The sequence below is a fragment of the Onychostoma macrolepis genome, chromosome 24 (assembly GCF_012432095.1).
Source record: "Onychostoma macrolepis isolate SWU-2019 chromosome 24, ASM1243209v1, whole genome shotgun sequence".
Classification (NCBI taxonomy): Eukaryota; Metazoa; Chordata; class Actinopteri; order Cypriniformes; family Cyprinidae; genus Onychostoma; species Onychostoma macrolepis.
The window spans coordinates 11882879-11899510 of record NC_081178.1 but is presented as its reverse complement, the minus strand read 5'-3'; the positions used below and the strand labels follow the sequence as shown (position 1 = coordinate 11899510).

The window sequence follows — 16632 nt, the reverse complement described above, 5'->3', positions numbered from 1 at the left end:
TTCTCAACTTGTTGTTTTAAGTTTATACAACAAAAGGTTGAGAAAACTCAAAAATGTCCTAAAAAATAAGTTGAGAAAACTCAAAAATCTGCTGAAGCTGGTTGCCTTAAAATTTACAGTGTGGTAAGTTTCCAGTAATTTACCAGAAATTTTCCATCCCTTTGAAACCAATTTACATATTTGTATACAATTTTTTTATTTGAGTGTTGATCATCTAAAAATAAATGGCCATTGAATTTAATAGTTTAGGCTATACTGTTAATTGTAATCTTAATATTATAGTAATGTGCAAGTAATAGGGCTCCCTTTACTGCATTATAGCTGAGAGATACTGTAGATTTTTTATTCTTAAGAAAATGTTAATCATTTATTTAAAGAAAGAGACACAATTTGCACAGTAAACCACTGTTTAATGAAAAAGTAAAAGCAGTTTTTTTTCCTTGCAATATACCGATAACGTACTGAACCGTGCCTTTAAATTGGAGGTACATACCAAACCATCATTTTAGTGTATGTTACACCCCTAATATATATATTATACACATATAAAGTGTATTAGAAATATACAATATAAATATATATTTAATACAAATAGAAGAAAATATAAGACATTTTTAGTAAAATTTTGTATTATTTATCTTATATGATTAAAAGCATGTAAAAAATAATATGTCAATTACGTATGTGCTTTTGATTAGTCATGTCTGAACCTATCACTGAGTTTGACCCTGAGTACAGTGTGGGGTGAGTGTGGTCATCTGGCCATCTGCCAGCTTTTCACCACTAAAAAGCAGCATGCTTTTAAATTATGAATAGCCCTGGTTGCATTATTCATCCCTATGCCTTTGTAACCGTGCTCACTTTACCCACCGCATTCTCTTATACCGCATGCATTCATTCAGCGGGCCTCTCTTATTCCATGCAATATCACTGCACATCTCTCCGTCTGTATTATACTACTCTGATTAGTCAGACTATGGTCATGCTGTTCAAATAGGTGTCAGATTCCTCTGTTGTCTAGAATTTTCTGCTACCCCAACACAATGGCACTGGAACCGGTTCAAGAGGACAGTGAACAGGCTAATATAGATGACCCAGCAAAGGCCAAAGACAAAAAAAATATTACATGCTCAAGGAGGCTCTTAATTTGCAAATTGCATACAGCTAACAGTCTCCCACTAGGGATGGGCGATACCAGTTATTTGTTAAATTCAAATGCAAATATCAATACCTAGATACCTCTAATAAATATAAAGTTTTTGTGATTTCTGAGGAAAAAAATGTCATTCCTAAACCAAGTCCTATATCATAGAAACTTAACATGGTAAACATGGCTCCAGGATCATTATCAAAATTATGACAAATCTGTCCCTTGATTTTTCAGTCATGAAAAAGAATTTTTTAAAAATCAAGAAACTCCATGTAAAAGGCATAATTTTATGTTTATTAAAAAATATTAAATTGATGCTATGATTGAAAGTGCATAAAACCCTTTAAAATTAGTTTTTTCTTTGGGGGAAAAAAAATCAACTGAAAATAATTGAAAATACAAAAAGTTGTGTAAAAGTATTTCCAAGGTCAAAGTTCACAATAAAAAGCTTTTCACAAACATGTCATTGGTTTTACATTGTTTAATGTTTGTGTGAAATATTTTTACTAAAAAAGTAATAAATTATTCATCATAGTCTGATTAGATTTGAGATGACACTGACACCAATTTAGAAGAAATTTAGCTTCATTATTTTTTTTTTATTAGAGTGACAAACCTTTCTTGTGTAAAATAATGAAATAATAAACTAAAGAATAAAAGTCAGGTTTTCCTTATTATTAGTAATAATGTCAAAATTAAATTTCAATAAATACTTCAATAAATACTATCACTATACTAAATACTATTATATAGGAGAAAAATGTACAGAGCAAAAAAACTTTTTAAAATTATGAAAAACAGCTAAAGTTGAAAAACCAATTTTTTTTTTACTTTTCAGCATTCTGGTGATGAGCAACATTATCTGCTAAAAAAAAAAGTTTTTTTCCTGATGCACGCTAACTTCCATGCTAATTAAATAATAAAAGCATTGGTATTAAATAAACCACTGAGGATCGATTCTATGTGGATCAATCCTCTCAATGTGGCATCAATAATTGATCCGCCCATCCCTAGTTCCCACATGCTCACGTGTGGCTGCTCCACCAGACGCTTGAAAACCCATTACCTACAGAGCCCCGCCTAGACTTCCTGCGCCCTCTGCGTGACATGTTGTTCCTGTTGCCAAGGTGACCCATAGGTTCTGGTGGCCCCCAAGGGGAACGGGGTGTGCTTGCAGCTTGGGTGATGGAAAAGGGTGAATGAGGAATGAAAGCCTCTTACAAGCACAGTGACCAGGGAGAGTAATCCTCTTTCTGTCGGCTCTGCAACTTCACCTGTATCTAATCCTGACCGGGCTTTATCCCAGAGCACAGGTGAGATCGTTCACTTACACCACCAGGCACGTCAGCCACCCGCAACCTCATGCACAACACAAGCCATGCAAGCGTCACAGTCTAACCCCTGGCTTACCGACTAACACCCGTATCAGAAGGACTGTTATTTCTGTTATGTATGCATGCATTCTGGTGCATCACTTGATGCGTGCTAGGAGTGGGCGATACGACCAAAAACTTATTTCACTTTATGAGAGACTTTAATTCATGATAATGACATATACCAATATATAGCTATTTTTGTTATGTTATTTTTGCTATTAAAAATAAGGGCAAAGAAGCAAATTACAAACATAGGACAAATACAATAGAGCAAATACACAAATTAAATACGGTTTTCAGGTGCAGTAGGTTTATTTAAAACGCAGTAAGAAATCATTGAAATTGAATAATCAAATGTAAAAAATAAATATAAATTGATTCTTATTCAAAATACAAGTTATACAGACAAAAGCATAACTTTTGTAGAGTTATTTTCTCTTTTTCCTTTGTTGTTTGATTAACTTCATTGACAGACGGCAGAAGGTTTATTAGGCTGCCGACACTTTAAAGTAACAGTTCACCTAAAAATTTAAATTCACTGAAAATGATCTCACCCTTAGGTCATCCAAGATGAAACTGAGTGTGTTTCTTCATCGGAAGAGATTTGGAGAAATTCAGCATTACATCACTTGCTCACCAATGGATCCTCTGCAGTGAATGGGTGCCGTCAGAATGAGAGTCCAAACAGCTGATAAAAATGTCATCACAATGAATCAACATGAATCTAGTCCATCAATTAACATCTTGTGAAAAGAAAAGCTGTGTGTTCGTAAGAAACCAATTCATCTTTAATACGTTTTTAACTAATATTTAACTAATAACGCTGCCAGTGAAAAAGTTGTTTTGTCTGAATCAGGAGTGAAATATGCAAAGATGAAGTACCATTTAAAGGCGAAAACAGTCCAAAATCGTTCAAAACAAATATGTCAATCGATTTTGATGTGAAAGGACAACAGGGGATGGACTTTTTAAAAGGAGGAAGTGTTATTATGGATTATGGGCTCGCTAAAAGGAACAGTTTAAGTTAAAACATCTCGATGGATTTATTTCTTACAAACACACAGCTTTTCACTTTACAAGACATTAACTGATGGACTGGAGTCGTGTGGATTACTTGTAGATTTTTGTGATGTTTTTATCAGCTGTTTGGACTCTCATTCTGACGGCACCCATTCACTGCAGAGGATGCACTGGTGAGCAAGTGATGTAATGCTAAATTTCTCCAAATCTGTTCTGATGAAGAAAAACTCATCGACATCTTGAATGGCCTGAGGGTAAGTCAATTTTCAACAAATTTTCATTTTAGGGTGAACTATTCCTTTAAAACCTCACGCACGGATCTAATATATTGATACACAAACGATTTTCTCCCAACTTATTACATTCACTTAAACAGACATAACCGACTGTGTTTACAAAACTACTCAATGGATATTTTAACATAAACGTGTGCGCTTTTGACCATTCAAGCATTCAATAACTCTAACATCAAGCAGTTCTCGCTCTATATTTTCTCTTTCACACGTTTCTTTACCACTCTAACATCTAACGCAGTATCTCCAACAATACACACTTGAAATAGTCGCCACAATATATACCGTCATACCGCCCAGCCCTAATGCATGCCATGTCTGTGTGCATGTGATGAAAGAGTGCAGAGAACATTAGCTTTATTAGTCTATCCATGCAGTGTGGGTTGAAGGAAGGGGTGGCTTCATGCACCTGTGAGGCTCCAAGCAGTAGCGGGAGGCAGCGGCCCGCTTGAGGGGGGCACTCACTTTTCTCAAACCTGTCTGCCAGGCGGGAGCACATGTTGGAGCCCATGGGCTGGTCCTGCCGGAGGGGGGAGTCCTGGCTAAGAGGGGTCAACACTAACTGTTCTGGAGGAGCCCCAACAAGGGTTGCCATAAGAAAAAAACAACACAAGATATCAAGTCAGTAAGACCACAGAGCAAACACTCTTAGTAATGTGCTTTTAGGGATGAGAAATGGTGCTCAAGAGTTAATATTTCTCAATAGAAAGCCTTTGTTATAGTGTAAAGGGACCCCTGACATGTCAAAAAGATTCTTGTTGATTACTTGTTGATTTATCTTTACCTTACTGGCTTTCATTCATCACCTTTATGTTCAATAATGCCTCACATTACAACACAAAGCAAGTCAATTTTTCTCTGTCTAACATGATAAACCACTCTGATCCAAGAAATTAAAAAGCGATGCTTTAAATGTGTGCCATCTTTCCCCTTTAAAATGTCTCTCAATTCAAAATAATTGTGTGTAATATTAAAAAAAAAAAAAAAAAAGTAAAAGCTATTGTGGTGCTTAATAAGAGAATAATTCAAGAAGGATTTATCTGAGAGAGCAGACTTGCTAATGTAAACAGAAAATAATAAATCAAATTAAATTAAATATTAATTTATAAGATTAAATGATGAGTTACTATTTATTTTTCTCCTATCATCTTCCCACAATGATGAAACATTCAGGTGAAGAATAGTTACAAACACCAACTTTTCAGATGCTTTAAGTAACCTAATGGCAAATTTTTAATAGTATTTCAAGCAATGAATGACGTAAGCAGTCAATTTATGAATGCTCTGTCAATTAGTTTCATGTATTCTTTTTGCATTAATTAATAATAAAGAAACTTTGCTTATCTGCATCCCATCAGTTTAATGTGATATATAATATATAATTTAAGAAGTCAAAATAGATCAGTTTCCTACCATGAGTGATGAGTTTACAGTTGCTGCCCCCATGTGGCCTTTAAAAGTGATGCACAGAAACGCAGAACAATAGGGATGATCACTAAAACAGGGCCCTTTAATGAATTACATCATTGCTTCTGTGATTATGTAACCCAAACATGACATCAGAAGCTTATCTTTTGTCAAATGACTGTTAAAGCAACAACACACTCTAATCACGCTATGTATGTAGAAGCACTTAATTTGACATACATGTTATTTTGCTTCTATTCCAACTTGTACATGAACACACGGAGAGCAAAATCGAAGGAAAACATCTGTCAGTCATCTCTTAACATGAGGAGAACTGATAAGTCGCACGTTTCACGGAATTACAAAAGAGGTTACCAACAATATGGCTCCTGCATGTTAATTCTGGAACATGCTGGGTCAGAGCAGGCCAAACAAACGCTGTGAACAAACCTTCAGTGTAATCCACAATGCATATCAAAAAGACTCCACCCTCGGTGTCATCACCCCACAAAGCCCCGTCGATTAAACACATGCTGGAACAGACCTGCAGCCAAAACACTCTGCAATCTCTCAAACCTGCCACCAACGTTCAAATCTCAAGAGCCGTGTATTTGTGATGTATTCTTGGCCCCTGTTTGGTGCATTAAGTACTCTGAAGCCCAACAGGCAGTCCACTGACGTCTGGAGAATGATATATAAGCTTTTACTAAGATTTTTAATTATAATAAATGTCTTAATGGCTCATTTACATTCAGAACAGAGCATTTAAAAGACTGCAGTGATTTTCTTTCAGTGGTTTGCAGTCTTTTGATTTTAAACCTACATTGTTAGGATTTGGAAATCAAAAACAAATTCTTACAAATATCAAGTGGATATTTTGATTTTAGTCATATATTGCATGCATTTGTAAGCTTACACTGTACGCTTTCAGTCTTTGTCACTTTCAATTGCTTTCAGTTTTTGTTTCATGGTTAATTCAATTAGTTAGTTTCTAGCTATCTAGCTATTTGTGACATTTAGCCTACTTCCGATTTCTAAGTGAAAACTGTTTCAAAGTGAACCCAACATTTTTTCAGTGTATATTTATATATACAAATAACAAATAATTAAGTAAGATCATTTTAAGGTATTGCTTGAAGGTAACTAAAAATGTTTTCATCGTTATGTTATAACATCTTGAATTTCTGCTATTTCCTATCTGTTCAAGGGTTTTTACATTTTTTTTAATTATTTATAATTTATAAGAAGTCAAAGTGATTAAATGATTTTATTGGGTTGATTTTAATTGATTATTCTGGTAGATTTGGTTTACATTCTATATTATAAAATAATTAATTTATTAATATTTTAATAAAAGGGAGAGAGTAAAACCGCCGGACATTTACAACATTAGAAAATAGCAAAGATAAACCTTAAATAAATGTAACTAATAAGCCTGTACCTGCTACATGACAGCATCTAATTTAAATGATATTTTAAATGTAAAGCAATTAATAAAAAGCTAGATAGGCCTACTTTAACCAGGTGCACATGGCCTCAACAGGTGAATCTATGAGCTTAGAAAGTTAGAGCGCTTAAACAGTCACGTGATGAGCTAAATAACCACCAACAGGGAGTTTCTCTGTTAAAGGTCTATGCAGATCTGGATAAGATTAATAATAGTCATCACAATTTATCTCAAAAGAACAGTTGCCGCTAATTTCCCACCTCCACCAATCAGCTGAAAAGCGAACATCACCCTAGTAACCCATTTGTTTACACAGCGAAAATGACAGGTCACCTACAAGAGAGCCTCACCAGACGGGACAAGTGGAGCATAACTGATGCTTTTCTAATACGTGTATATGTATAGCTAGAATTAGGTATGTCAATGATATAACGATTAATAATATACACATAGAAGAACATGCGAATATCCAGAGCACCCTAGAAAATGCATGCGTAAACAGTGCCAGTGTGCGTCGCCCATGTCAGCAGATTATGTCACGCTCACCTCCCTCGCTGTGGATCTTCTTCGAGCGTCTGTTGAAGTACATTCTGCACGCGTGTGGAGCTTCCAGCAGCGGGAGCGAAATGATGGCATACTCGGGCTTCAGCGGAGGTATGCGGGCCACAGGCGCAGGGATGCGGTGTATGATGGAGGCAGCATCGTTCCTGATGATGGGTCACCCTCAGCCGCGCGCACTGGCTCGGGAACGCGCTTCTGCCATCCTGCTGATCCGTCGCGTGCGCGCGCGCTCCGTCATCAGACCCCGCCTGTCCCAAATGGACACTTTAAGCCGTACAATACGCCTTTGTGTGCTCTGGACTTAAACGGTCTCATTTAATTACTAATATATGTAAATTTACATTTATTTAAATATTGTAAATATTTGGTTGGTTTAAGACTTTACCCTGATTTAATAATTAACAATGTTGTACCTTTGAACTGCATTGATTCAGGGTTAAAGGTGGCCTTTATGAATGAATCAATATTTAACTAGCCTATATATTTAACAATAGAAACAATATTTAACAAAAAAAATCTCTTACGGTTTTTTACTTAACAAAAAAATGATATATAGCCTACAGTCAGGTCCACATATATTTGGACACTGGCAATATTTTCATACTTTTGGCTCTGTATGCCACCAGAATAGAATTAAAATGAAACATGAAATTGAAGTGCAGACTTCAAGCTTTAATTCAAGGGGTTGAACAAAAAAATAACACAAAACGCATAGGAATTACAACCATTTTTATACACAGTCCCCCCATTTTCAGGGGCTCAAATGTAATTGGACAAATAAATATAATCATAAATAAAATGTTCATTTTTAATATTTTGTTGAGAATCCTTTGCAGGTAATGACTGCCTTAAGTCTGGAGCTCATGGACATCACCAGAGACTGGGTCTCCTCCTTTGTGATGCTTTGCCAGGCCTTTATTGCAGCTGACTTGAGTTGTTTGTTTGTGGGTCTTTCTTCCTTTAGTTTTGTCTTCAGCAGGTGAAATGCATGCTCAATCGGGTTGAGATCAGGAGATTGACTTGGCCATTGCAGAATAATCCACTTTTTTTACCTCCAACTCCTGGGTTGCTTTTGCAGTATGTTTTTGGTCATCGTCCATTTTTACTATGAAGAGCCGCCCAATCGACTTTGCTCCATTTGACTGAATCTGGGCAGGGAGTTGATCACTTCAGAATTCTTCCGGCTGCTTCTGTCTTCTGTCACATCATGCATGCCATCACACTGCTCCACCATGTTTCACAGATGATGTTGTATGCTTCGGATCATGATTTGTTTCAAGCCTTCTCCACACTTTTTTCTTCTTGTCATTCTGGTACAGGTTGATCTTAATTCCAAGCATTCCAAAGAATGCTTTTCCAGAAATGGTCTGGCTTTTTGTTTTTTTAAGATTTTTTGGCAAAGTCTAACCTGGCCTTGTTTGCTCCTTGTGGTGAACCCTCTGTATTTGCTCTCGTGAAGTCTTCTCTTGATTGTAGACTTTGACAGTGACACGTCTTGTTCTTCTCTTGGCTGGATGCTGTGAAAGGGTTTTTCTTTACCATCGAGAGGATTCTCTGATCATCCACCACTGTTGTCTTGCGTGGACGTCCAGGTCTTTTTATGTTGCTGAGCTCCCCAGTGCATTCTTTTTTTCTCAGAATGTACCAAACTGTTGATTTGACCACTTCCTGCTATCTCTCTTGTTGTTTTTGAAGCTTAACAATTGTCTGTTTCACTTGTATGGAGAGCTCCTTTGACCACATGATGTGGGTTCACAGCAACAGCTTCCAAATGCAAATGGCACACATAGAATCAAGTCCAAACCTTTGACCTGCTTAATTGATGTAGAAATAATGAAGTAATCACCCACGCCTGTCCATGAAACAGCTTTTGAGCCAACTGTCCAATTACTTATGGTCCCTTGAAAAAGGGGGCAGGTACATATTAAAGAGCTGTAATTCCTCCAATTGTGATGAGAATACCCTCAAATGAAAGTTCAGAGTGTGAAATATAAGCCCATATTCATTATACAACTGTATAAATTGTGACTGTGTCCAAATATAGTTCCCTGTGTGAACTTTATATAGGCTATATATATATAAAAAGTTCAGATGAACCGCTTTTATTTTAAATAGAAGTCTTTTGTAACAATATACACTGTAAAAAGCGAAAGTTGAATTAACTAAAAAAATTGAGGAAACCCGTTGCCTTAAAATTAAGTACATAATTAAAAAAAAAAAAAAAGTTAAGTGAACTTGACAATTCAATTAACTTATTTTTTTAATTGTCATTTACTTAAAAATTTTAAGGCAACGGGTTTCCTCAATTTTTTTAAGTTAAGTCAACTTATCACTTTTTACAGTGTAAATGTCTTTACTGTCACTTTTGATCAATTTAATGCATCCTTGCGGAATAAAATATTAACTTAAAAAAAAAAAAATCTTACTGCACAAAGCACATTATATTAGTGTATTAGTTTGAAAACCCTATTTGTTCCTTAATATCATTCCATTGTTAGGGAGCAGAGAAGAAAAAAATCAATGTGTTTTATTTTATTACATAGTACCAGAATACATGTTTTTCTGTTTTAGCATCACATTATAACATTATACATAGTCATAGCTCAATGATGTCAATTTTTCATCATTAAATATCTAAACTTCATGGCCAAAGATCCCCCACTCGCAGATACACAACAGCTCAAAAACCATTCTGATCCATTCAGCAATATACACACACATTTGCTACACACATACTTACAGAACATACACACATCCTCACAACATACAGACAAAATAAAGGGATATTTTAATATACAAGAAAACAATAACATCGAGGACAGGTGTTGAATAACAGACTCTGTCTTTGTTTTAATCGAGATTCTGAAACATAAGCAGACATCTATTGTACATTGAGGAAAAGTGTACCTTGGAAAGACGCAAGGTACCACTACATTCATGATCATTCATTCAGAAGTCCTACTTCACGCTTTGCCTTACATGGGGAAGGAGCAACACTGCATGAAAATGGTCATTTAGAGCAAACGGGGCTTTCAGACAAGGCCATAAGTGAAACCATTGTACGTTAAAATACTGAGGGAACGTAAGCAGGGCAGGACATATGTGTGCGGTACAAGAGCATGTGATGATAAAAACTATAAAAATAGGTATGTGAAGGGTAAAAGTAGGAAAACATAATATTTAACCACAATTCAATACCTTTCATTGCCTTCTTGTATCATTGCATCACCCTGGAAGAAGTCTGGCCTATGACAGGCTTGAATGTACTGCCTTATAGTGCAGCGGCTGACAAGTGCTTTCAAGAGATAATCAATTTCAGCTTTTCATTAAAACATTGTGAACTATGTGCAGGGGTTTATACGCAGGTACAAATCAAGCATGCACTTACTAGCTCATTCAATATCATATAATCTGATCGGCACTCCAAAACTGTTGTTCAAATGCAGATGGCTTGTTCTCATTAGAAATGTAATGACGCTCAAAGTGGAAAGCATATTTAGTCCACAGGGAAAATAATGACCACGCTTAAAAACTGAGTTCTGTAGTGTTTGTGGAGTTGCTCATTGCCTTTTCCTGTAGTATAAAGATGCAGATGCATTTCAGCGATGGAATTTCAGCGACAAATTCATCTATGATCAGATGCATCATTCATATCCCATGACTATTCTTAACGACCCCATACAAATCATACTAAAAACCTGCTTTGATTGAAAACGCATTTAAAAGAACACTGCCCAACATTAAGGAGCATTTACATGGAGGACTCATAGAGCTTCAAAACCGGTGGATTTCTCAGCAAGCGCTTAAAAGTAAAGGTTCCTTTTGAAAATGCAATTGAACCAGTGTACGGTTCTTTCTAGAATATGTCTTACCGTTAAAACTGAAAACACAGACATTCATTTATTTACATGTCCTTAAAGAGCTTTAAGAGGTCTATCCATTTTTTTGAAGCCACCAAACTTAAAATTCATAAGTGAGATAGAATTAAGGTGCGGTTGCATTAGTGAAATTTCGGTCAAATTTCACAGGCAAAAAAGATCCAATGTCTATTTTCAATAGTGTCGCGATGTACGAAGCACAGTTTACAGAGAAGTTACTTCCAAACCAAGCAGCTTTCTGTTGGTCAATGCAGTGAACGACTTACCAACGTGAATCCGTTGCAAAAAGAAATTGTTCGCCCTCGCACGAAATTCCTGATCACATGGATACCCATTGAAATGACTAGATTTTGCCCATGAAAATTTGCCAAATAGCAGTAAATGTAACCGCACCTTTAGCTGAAGCTAACATTCCTAACTCCGTCCGAGTTAGTCACGCCGTCTGTTAATATGTCCACAAAGCATAATGGTGAATGGAAGAAGAGGAAGAGATGAAAACGAAAAGGGTCTAAAAAAATAAAGCTTTGTTAAATCTCTGCATTATAGTCTTTTTCTGCTTTTGGTTCTACCTTTAGCTTGAATACAATGGATCTCAGAGAATGAAAACATTGAAGCACTATGTACAGGTGCCACCGACGGTGGAACAAAAGTCAGTCGTTCAGTCCGTTGATTGATAGCTACAGCCTGACATCATTCCTGATGGCTGGACAGGATAGGCTGCCTGCAGATGGGGCAGGTGTTGTTTTCAGATAGCCAGCGGTCGATGCAGTGGATGTGGAACTCGTGGGCACAGGGCAAGCGACGCAGCTTGTTGCCCTGAGCGTACTCGTTGATGCAAACGCTGCAAGCGCGGCCCAGCTCGCCCTCCAGGTTGACCTGACCGTAAGTGCGTGTGACCAGATTGTCGATCTGTTCTTTGGTGAGGCCCCTTGGGTGTTCCTCGTCTTCATCTTCATTGAGAAGGAAAAAGTGTGCCAGCCTTAAGATGGGCAACGTCCCATTTTCCACCAAGCTATTAGTGTCCCTGCTGCTAGGTCGACCCTCCGTCCCAGTCCTGCTCACCCGCACTTGTCCTTCCTCCTCACCCGCCACTAAACCTTCCCGTGCCGTTTCCACTCCGCCATGGGCCACACCGCCCTCGCCACTAACAACGCGGTACGCCTGGGCTCCACCAGCAGAAGCGGAGTCCTGGTTGGGAGTAGCGGTCTCCGAGTCTGCTTCTGTCTCCATGAGGGAGCTGAGCTCACCAAAGCCGGTCATGATCTGGCGCAGTATAGATCTTAGCGCCATGGAGCTAGGCTCGCCGAGACCCGTCTCGGAAATGCGTCGCAGAGGGATTCGTATAGTGCTGACGTAAGTGCGGATTCCCGCACGCTCCGAGCGCGAGATGGTTCGACGAAAGCCACCACTGTCACTCTCGAAGGTGACTGTGTTCTCGGCGGCCCGAGCGCGAGAGCGAGTGCGACTGGCAATGCTGTCCCTGTCCCGGTTCTCGCCCGGCCTGATGCGCCGCACCTGGAGGTCCAGCATGATAGTGGGGTGGCGCCGCACACCTCCGGCACCTGATACAGGCGCCTCCCCCTCTTCCTCACCTGCCTCCGGAGGATCCGTAGGAGCAGCTGGCTCTACAGTGGCCTCGCCCATTTCCATTGCTACAGCGGTACTTCCGGTGGACTCCATTGGGGCGGCGCTGCTGCTATGGGTGGGGCTAACATTGGAGGCGGGGTTTCTGTCCAGGGGGGAGCGGCTACGTCTCGAAGAGCGAGACAAAACCCCACCAGCTCCTGCTGCCCGGCGCACGCGGCCACGTGAACGAGTCCTGCTGTTTCGTGGCTCGCGGGCAGCCGGCGCCACCTGGGGGCCGGACTGAGGCAGAGCGGTGGGGCAGTCTGGGCCTTCATTTCCATTCTGCCCCTCCCCTGCGTTAACTGAGGAGGTTGTGACCTGTATTTGACCCCTTACGGCACCACCATCCTGCTCTTGTGACTGAAAAGCAAGTGGAGCCTGGGGAGGAGGAGAGCTTGGCAAAGAAGGCAAGTTCCTCCTAAGAGCTGTGGGAGGAGCCTGTGAGGTCAGAGGTGGTGTTACAGGCGGAGCCGTGCTACTACGAGTGCGGCGCACCGCGGCCCTCCTTCCCAGGGTGGGCCTGGCCGTAGAGTATGGCGTGGGGTGTTGAAGTGAGTAAGGTGCAGACCTTGAAGGGTTGTAAGGGGTTGTGGGTGCAGAGGCAGAGGCAGACGACACTGGGGGAGGAGGAGGAGGTGGAGGAGGAGGAGGAGGAGGAGGAGGCATTGGAAGTTCAGTCGGGTCAGGGGTGTCGCTGTGTTCTCCAGGCTCGGGTTGCTCGTGGTTGATGTTGATCTCAAGACTGAAGCGGAACTCGCCACTGTTAGGGTTGGTGCGGCTGACGGCACGCCATGTTTGGTTTCCGCTCTGCCCGCTACGTGTAGCATTTCCTGTGCGCCGGAAAGTGTTCAGCCATTCCAACAGGGAGTCTCCATTAGATGTCTCAGCACCTGGCTCAACTGCACCTGGAAAGGAAAAAAATATTTATCAATATTGTATATTACCAATTTCTCATCAATATTGATGAATAAAAGGGTAAGTAATGAAACAATTTACTTTCATTCAGGTTGTTTCTACTTGCACAGCCTAAGCTGATTCGACAAGGATGCATTAAATTTTCAAAAACATTTTAAAAAAAATCTTAGCAGATTACGGTAGTTTACATTCAAAAGAATCACAAATGTGGACTGACAACAAAGTTATCATTACATTTATGCCCCCCGTGGGTCAGATCATACATGTTTTACTATGACTGCATAAAGCTGTCTATCATCACAACCTTAACCCCAAGATTTATGCCCCTGCACTGTTGCTAAAAAAGCGCAGATGCATCCTGACTCTGCCTGCAAGGTATTTATTGCATACAAATCCAGCTGATCATTCAAAGTAAAATTATTAGCATAGCTGAGCAACTGAATTCAAAACCATCCCTTTATGTCCTTACCACTACTGCCCTCTGCCTCACTGCTCTGTGGGCGGGTTTCAGGGCGTGGCTGAGATGACACTCGTTCCTTTGCACCATCCAGACGCTGTCTCAGCTCCTCTGCTGTGACTTCACCTGTAATCAAACAAAGACACACCCTATTTAATATCCATCTATTGTTCATTTAAGTAAAAGGCAAGGTTTGGAAATGTGTACTTCTTCACACCTTACATTTTGTAAAATGCTTTAAATATTTCTCTGTGTAAATGAAACTACATGCATCTTTGCATACGACCGGGTTGGGTGTGTTCTCACCAGGTGTTCCCAGTAGATTGCTGTCTCTCATTAGTCTGTATTCCTCCTCGCTCAGTTCATTAATGAAGTGATAGTATGCCTCCTCCCGCCGAAGCCGCTCCGCTTGACGATGACGCTCGTCTCGGCCGCCGGGAGGGTCCATCACCACAGAAACCGCTGCTCAGAGATATTACAAGATAAAAAGTCACAAAAATAGTTTAATAGATACTTAACCAGCCCAGTTATGGCTTTCTATCTGTTCTGTTCCATTCTGTGTAACTTTTCTTTTCTCTGTATTTTTTTAAATCAACATTAATATTTCAGTTTATAAGGGAACATGTAAAATTTGTGGTCTTGTAACTGCTCATCATATATTTTAATCAGCTTTGATAGTATGGTTGTGTGGTGGCAAATACATTTTTAAGAATACAATGCCATGTAGGTCATTAAAATTGCATGCACAATAATTATAAAAGAATAAGCAAAAAAGGATTTTAATGAAAAATAACATATTACATCATAGGACATAATAATTTCCCAAACATATCTCATGTGAACTATTCATCTTCAATAAAAACATGAAGACAGCACTTCAGAATCTGCCAATGATCAGTTTACAAATATGAAATCATGGTCTACGTTAATATAGAAACCAGCTCCACATATAAATCACTGAAAACGAGACAGCAAGAAAATGTACTCAAAATATCTTGGATATAGCATAAACTTCTCTCTGCCTAAAACACAGCCACCATTAGGAGACAGCACGACAAAATGAACGCCTCTGAAAGGCAATCCGTAAATCTTAATATGGAAGAAAATCCGCTTTGACACAGGTCAAGACACACCGAGAGCCACGTGACGTTGACAATAGCGTCAAATTAATTCATATGAATAACACCTCAGTCATTTCAAACAGTATTGCTGCTCTGTAATAATACAGTAGGCCACAGACAGCACCGCAGAACAAGTCAGGCACCAAAACTGGGCTGTCAGCCTCACAACCAATCAGCGTTCGAGAAACTATGACTGACAGCCAGACTATCCACTCAGCATCGGTCGAAGGAGGGACATGACAAAGAAAAAGTCGAGCTCCATGTCAGCTAGCAACCTATCCCAGAGACAATAAAAAGCCTAGGCTAGCACTGTACACACGGTGAAATTCTCAACTGAAATTTGTCATCAAACTGTCACCATCGTCTGTCACCGGGCAAACGCAAACCGTGCGGCGGAGCCAGCTGTCATTTTAAATGCGCAACACCTTTGATGGTGTCGACAGATTGCTGACAAGCTAACTGTGGGCCAATGAAAGGTTTAGATCATTATTTTGACAAGATGGGGAAAAATGTCACTGACACAAGAACGTAACAGAAAATATGAAATGTAATAACACTGTCCATATTGAGACCAAAATAAGGAAACGAAGCTAGTAATAGACATGTAAGTACCTGAAACAGCAGCTGTAATATGGACGAGTTCTCTTTCCTCTCCGCTCTGATTACAATGTAGCCAAGATGGGACCAACGGAGCCACACAAACAACTGTCCGGATAACTACCACGTGCGCAAAACCAGTTCCCACAGTAATACGACAGTAACAACACTATAATGCACTTATTGATAACGTTTCTTTCCAGTTTCTTTTCTGCAATGCTGTGTTGCTAATTGATCGTTTATCCACAATATTATCTCATTGTTAAGTTTGTGTTTTTATACATAAATGAGCTATATTGAATTATAATATGCTAAAAATACATTATAAAATAAATGTAATTATAATATAATCAATATTAAAGGCGGTATATGTCGATTAAGCCTCTGTTAAGTTTAATTTAATTACAAAGTATTATAATTTAATAATAATGTTATAATTTGCTTTAGTATTTATTATTTTAGAGTATTATATGTGTGTATGCGTGCGTCCGTGTGTGTGTTTACAAGCCTGTTTATTATGTGAAGAGATTTAGTAAACAGTAGGAAGATGTTTGATATTTTTGAGAGCAACGAAATGCTTCATTTAAAAAGAAAAAGGTTGATGATATATTTGTCTATCCGAACAACATCAAATGCTACATGATGTAATAACTATAATACTGTGTAGTGTTTTGTATAAATGTAAAAGCAAAAATGGCATTCAATATTATTGTTAATAAATGTAATATTTATAGTTAAGATAACGTTTTGTATTTATTATACTACTATTTTGTATCGTTTGCAC

At 38.9% G+C, this 16632-nt stretch overlaps 2 protein-coding genes across 5 annotated transcripts in view; both read right to left on the bottom strand.

Annotated features, from left to right (window-relative positions):
* atp8a2 (ATPase phospholipid transporting 8A2) overlaps positions 1-7454 on the bottom strand; it is a 55867-nt gene extending 48413 nt beyond the window's left edge. For 2 of the 4 annotated variants that reach the window (XM_058765496.1, XM_058765497.1), the window contains exons 1-2: positions 7240-7454; positions 4305-4406 (exon numbers count right to left, since the gene is read on the bottom strand). In XM_058765496.1, coding sequence (XP_058621479.1) covers positions 4305-4406; positions 7240-7282 — 145 coding nt within the window. In that variant the 5' untranslated portion in view covers positions 7283-7454. The remainder of the gene's footprint in view (positions 1-4304; positions 4407-7239) is intronic. The other 2 variants (XM_058765498.1, XM_058765499.1) reach the window with 1 other exon arrangement.
* A 2625-nt stretch (positions 7455-10079) lies between these two features.
* Positions 10080-16110, bottom strand: rnf6 (ring finger protein (C3H2C3 type) 6). Its single transcript, XM_058765262.1, has 4 exons — positions 15864-16110; positions 14437-14592; positions 14143-14256; positions 10080-13663 (listed from the first exon to the last, which is right to left on the bottom strand). The coding sequence occupies exons 2-4, from the start codon at positions 14576-14578 to the stop codon at positions 11823-11825; spliced, it is 2097 nt and encodes a 698-aa protein (XP_058621245.1). The 5' UTR covers positions 14579-14592; positions 15864-16110; the 3' UTR covers positions 10080-11822.
* Between the last annotated feature and the right edge of the window lie 522 nt (positions 16111-16632).

Bases quoted from the DNA above. Each gene is read 5' to 3' on its own strand.
- rnf6 (XM_058765262.1), bottom strand. From the start codon at position 14,578: ATGGACCCTCCCGGCGGCCGAGACGAGCGTCATCGTCAAGCGGAGCGG. The intron at 14,257-14,436 runs GTGAGAACACAC...GTTTGATTACAG, and splicing joins CAATCTACTGGGAACACCTG to GTGAAGTCACAGCAGAGGAG. The intron at 13,664-14,142 runs GTAAGGACATAA...TTTCCTTTCCAG, and splicing joins TGAGGCAGAGGGCAGTAGTG to GTGCAGTTGAGCCAGGTGCT.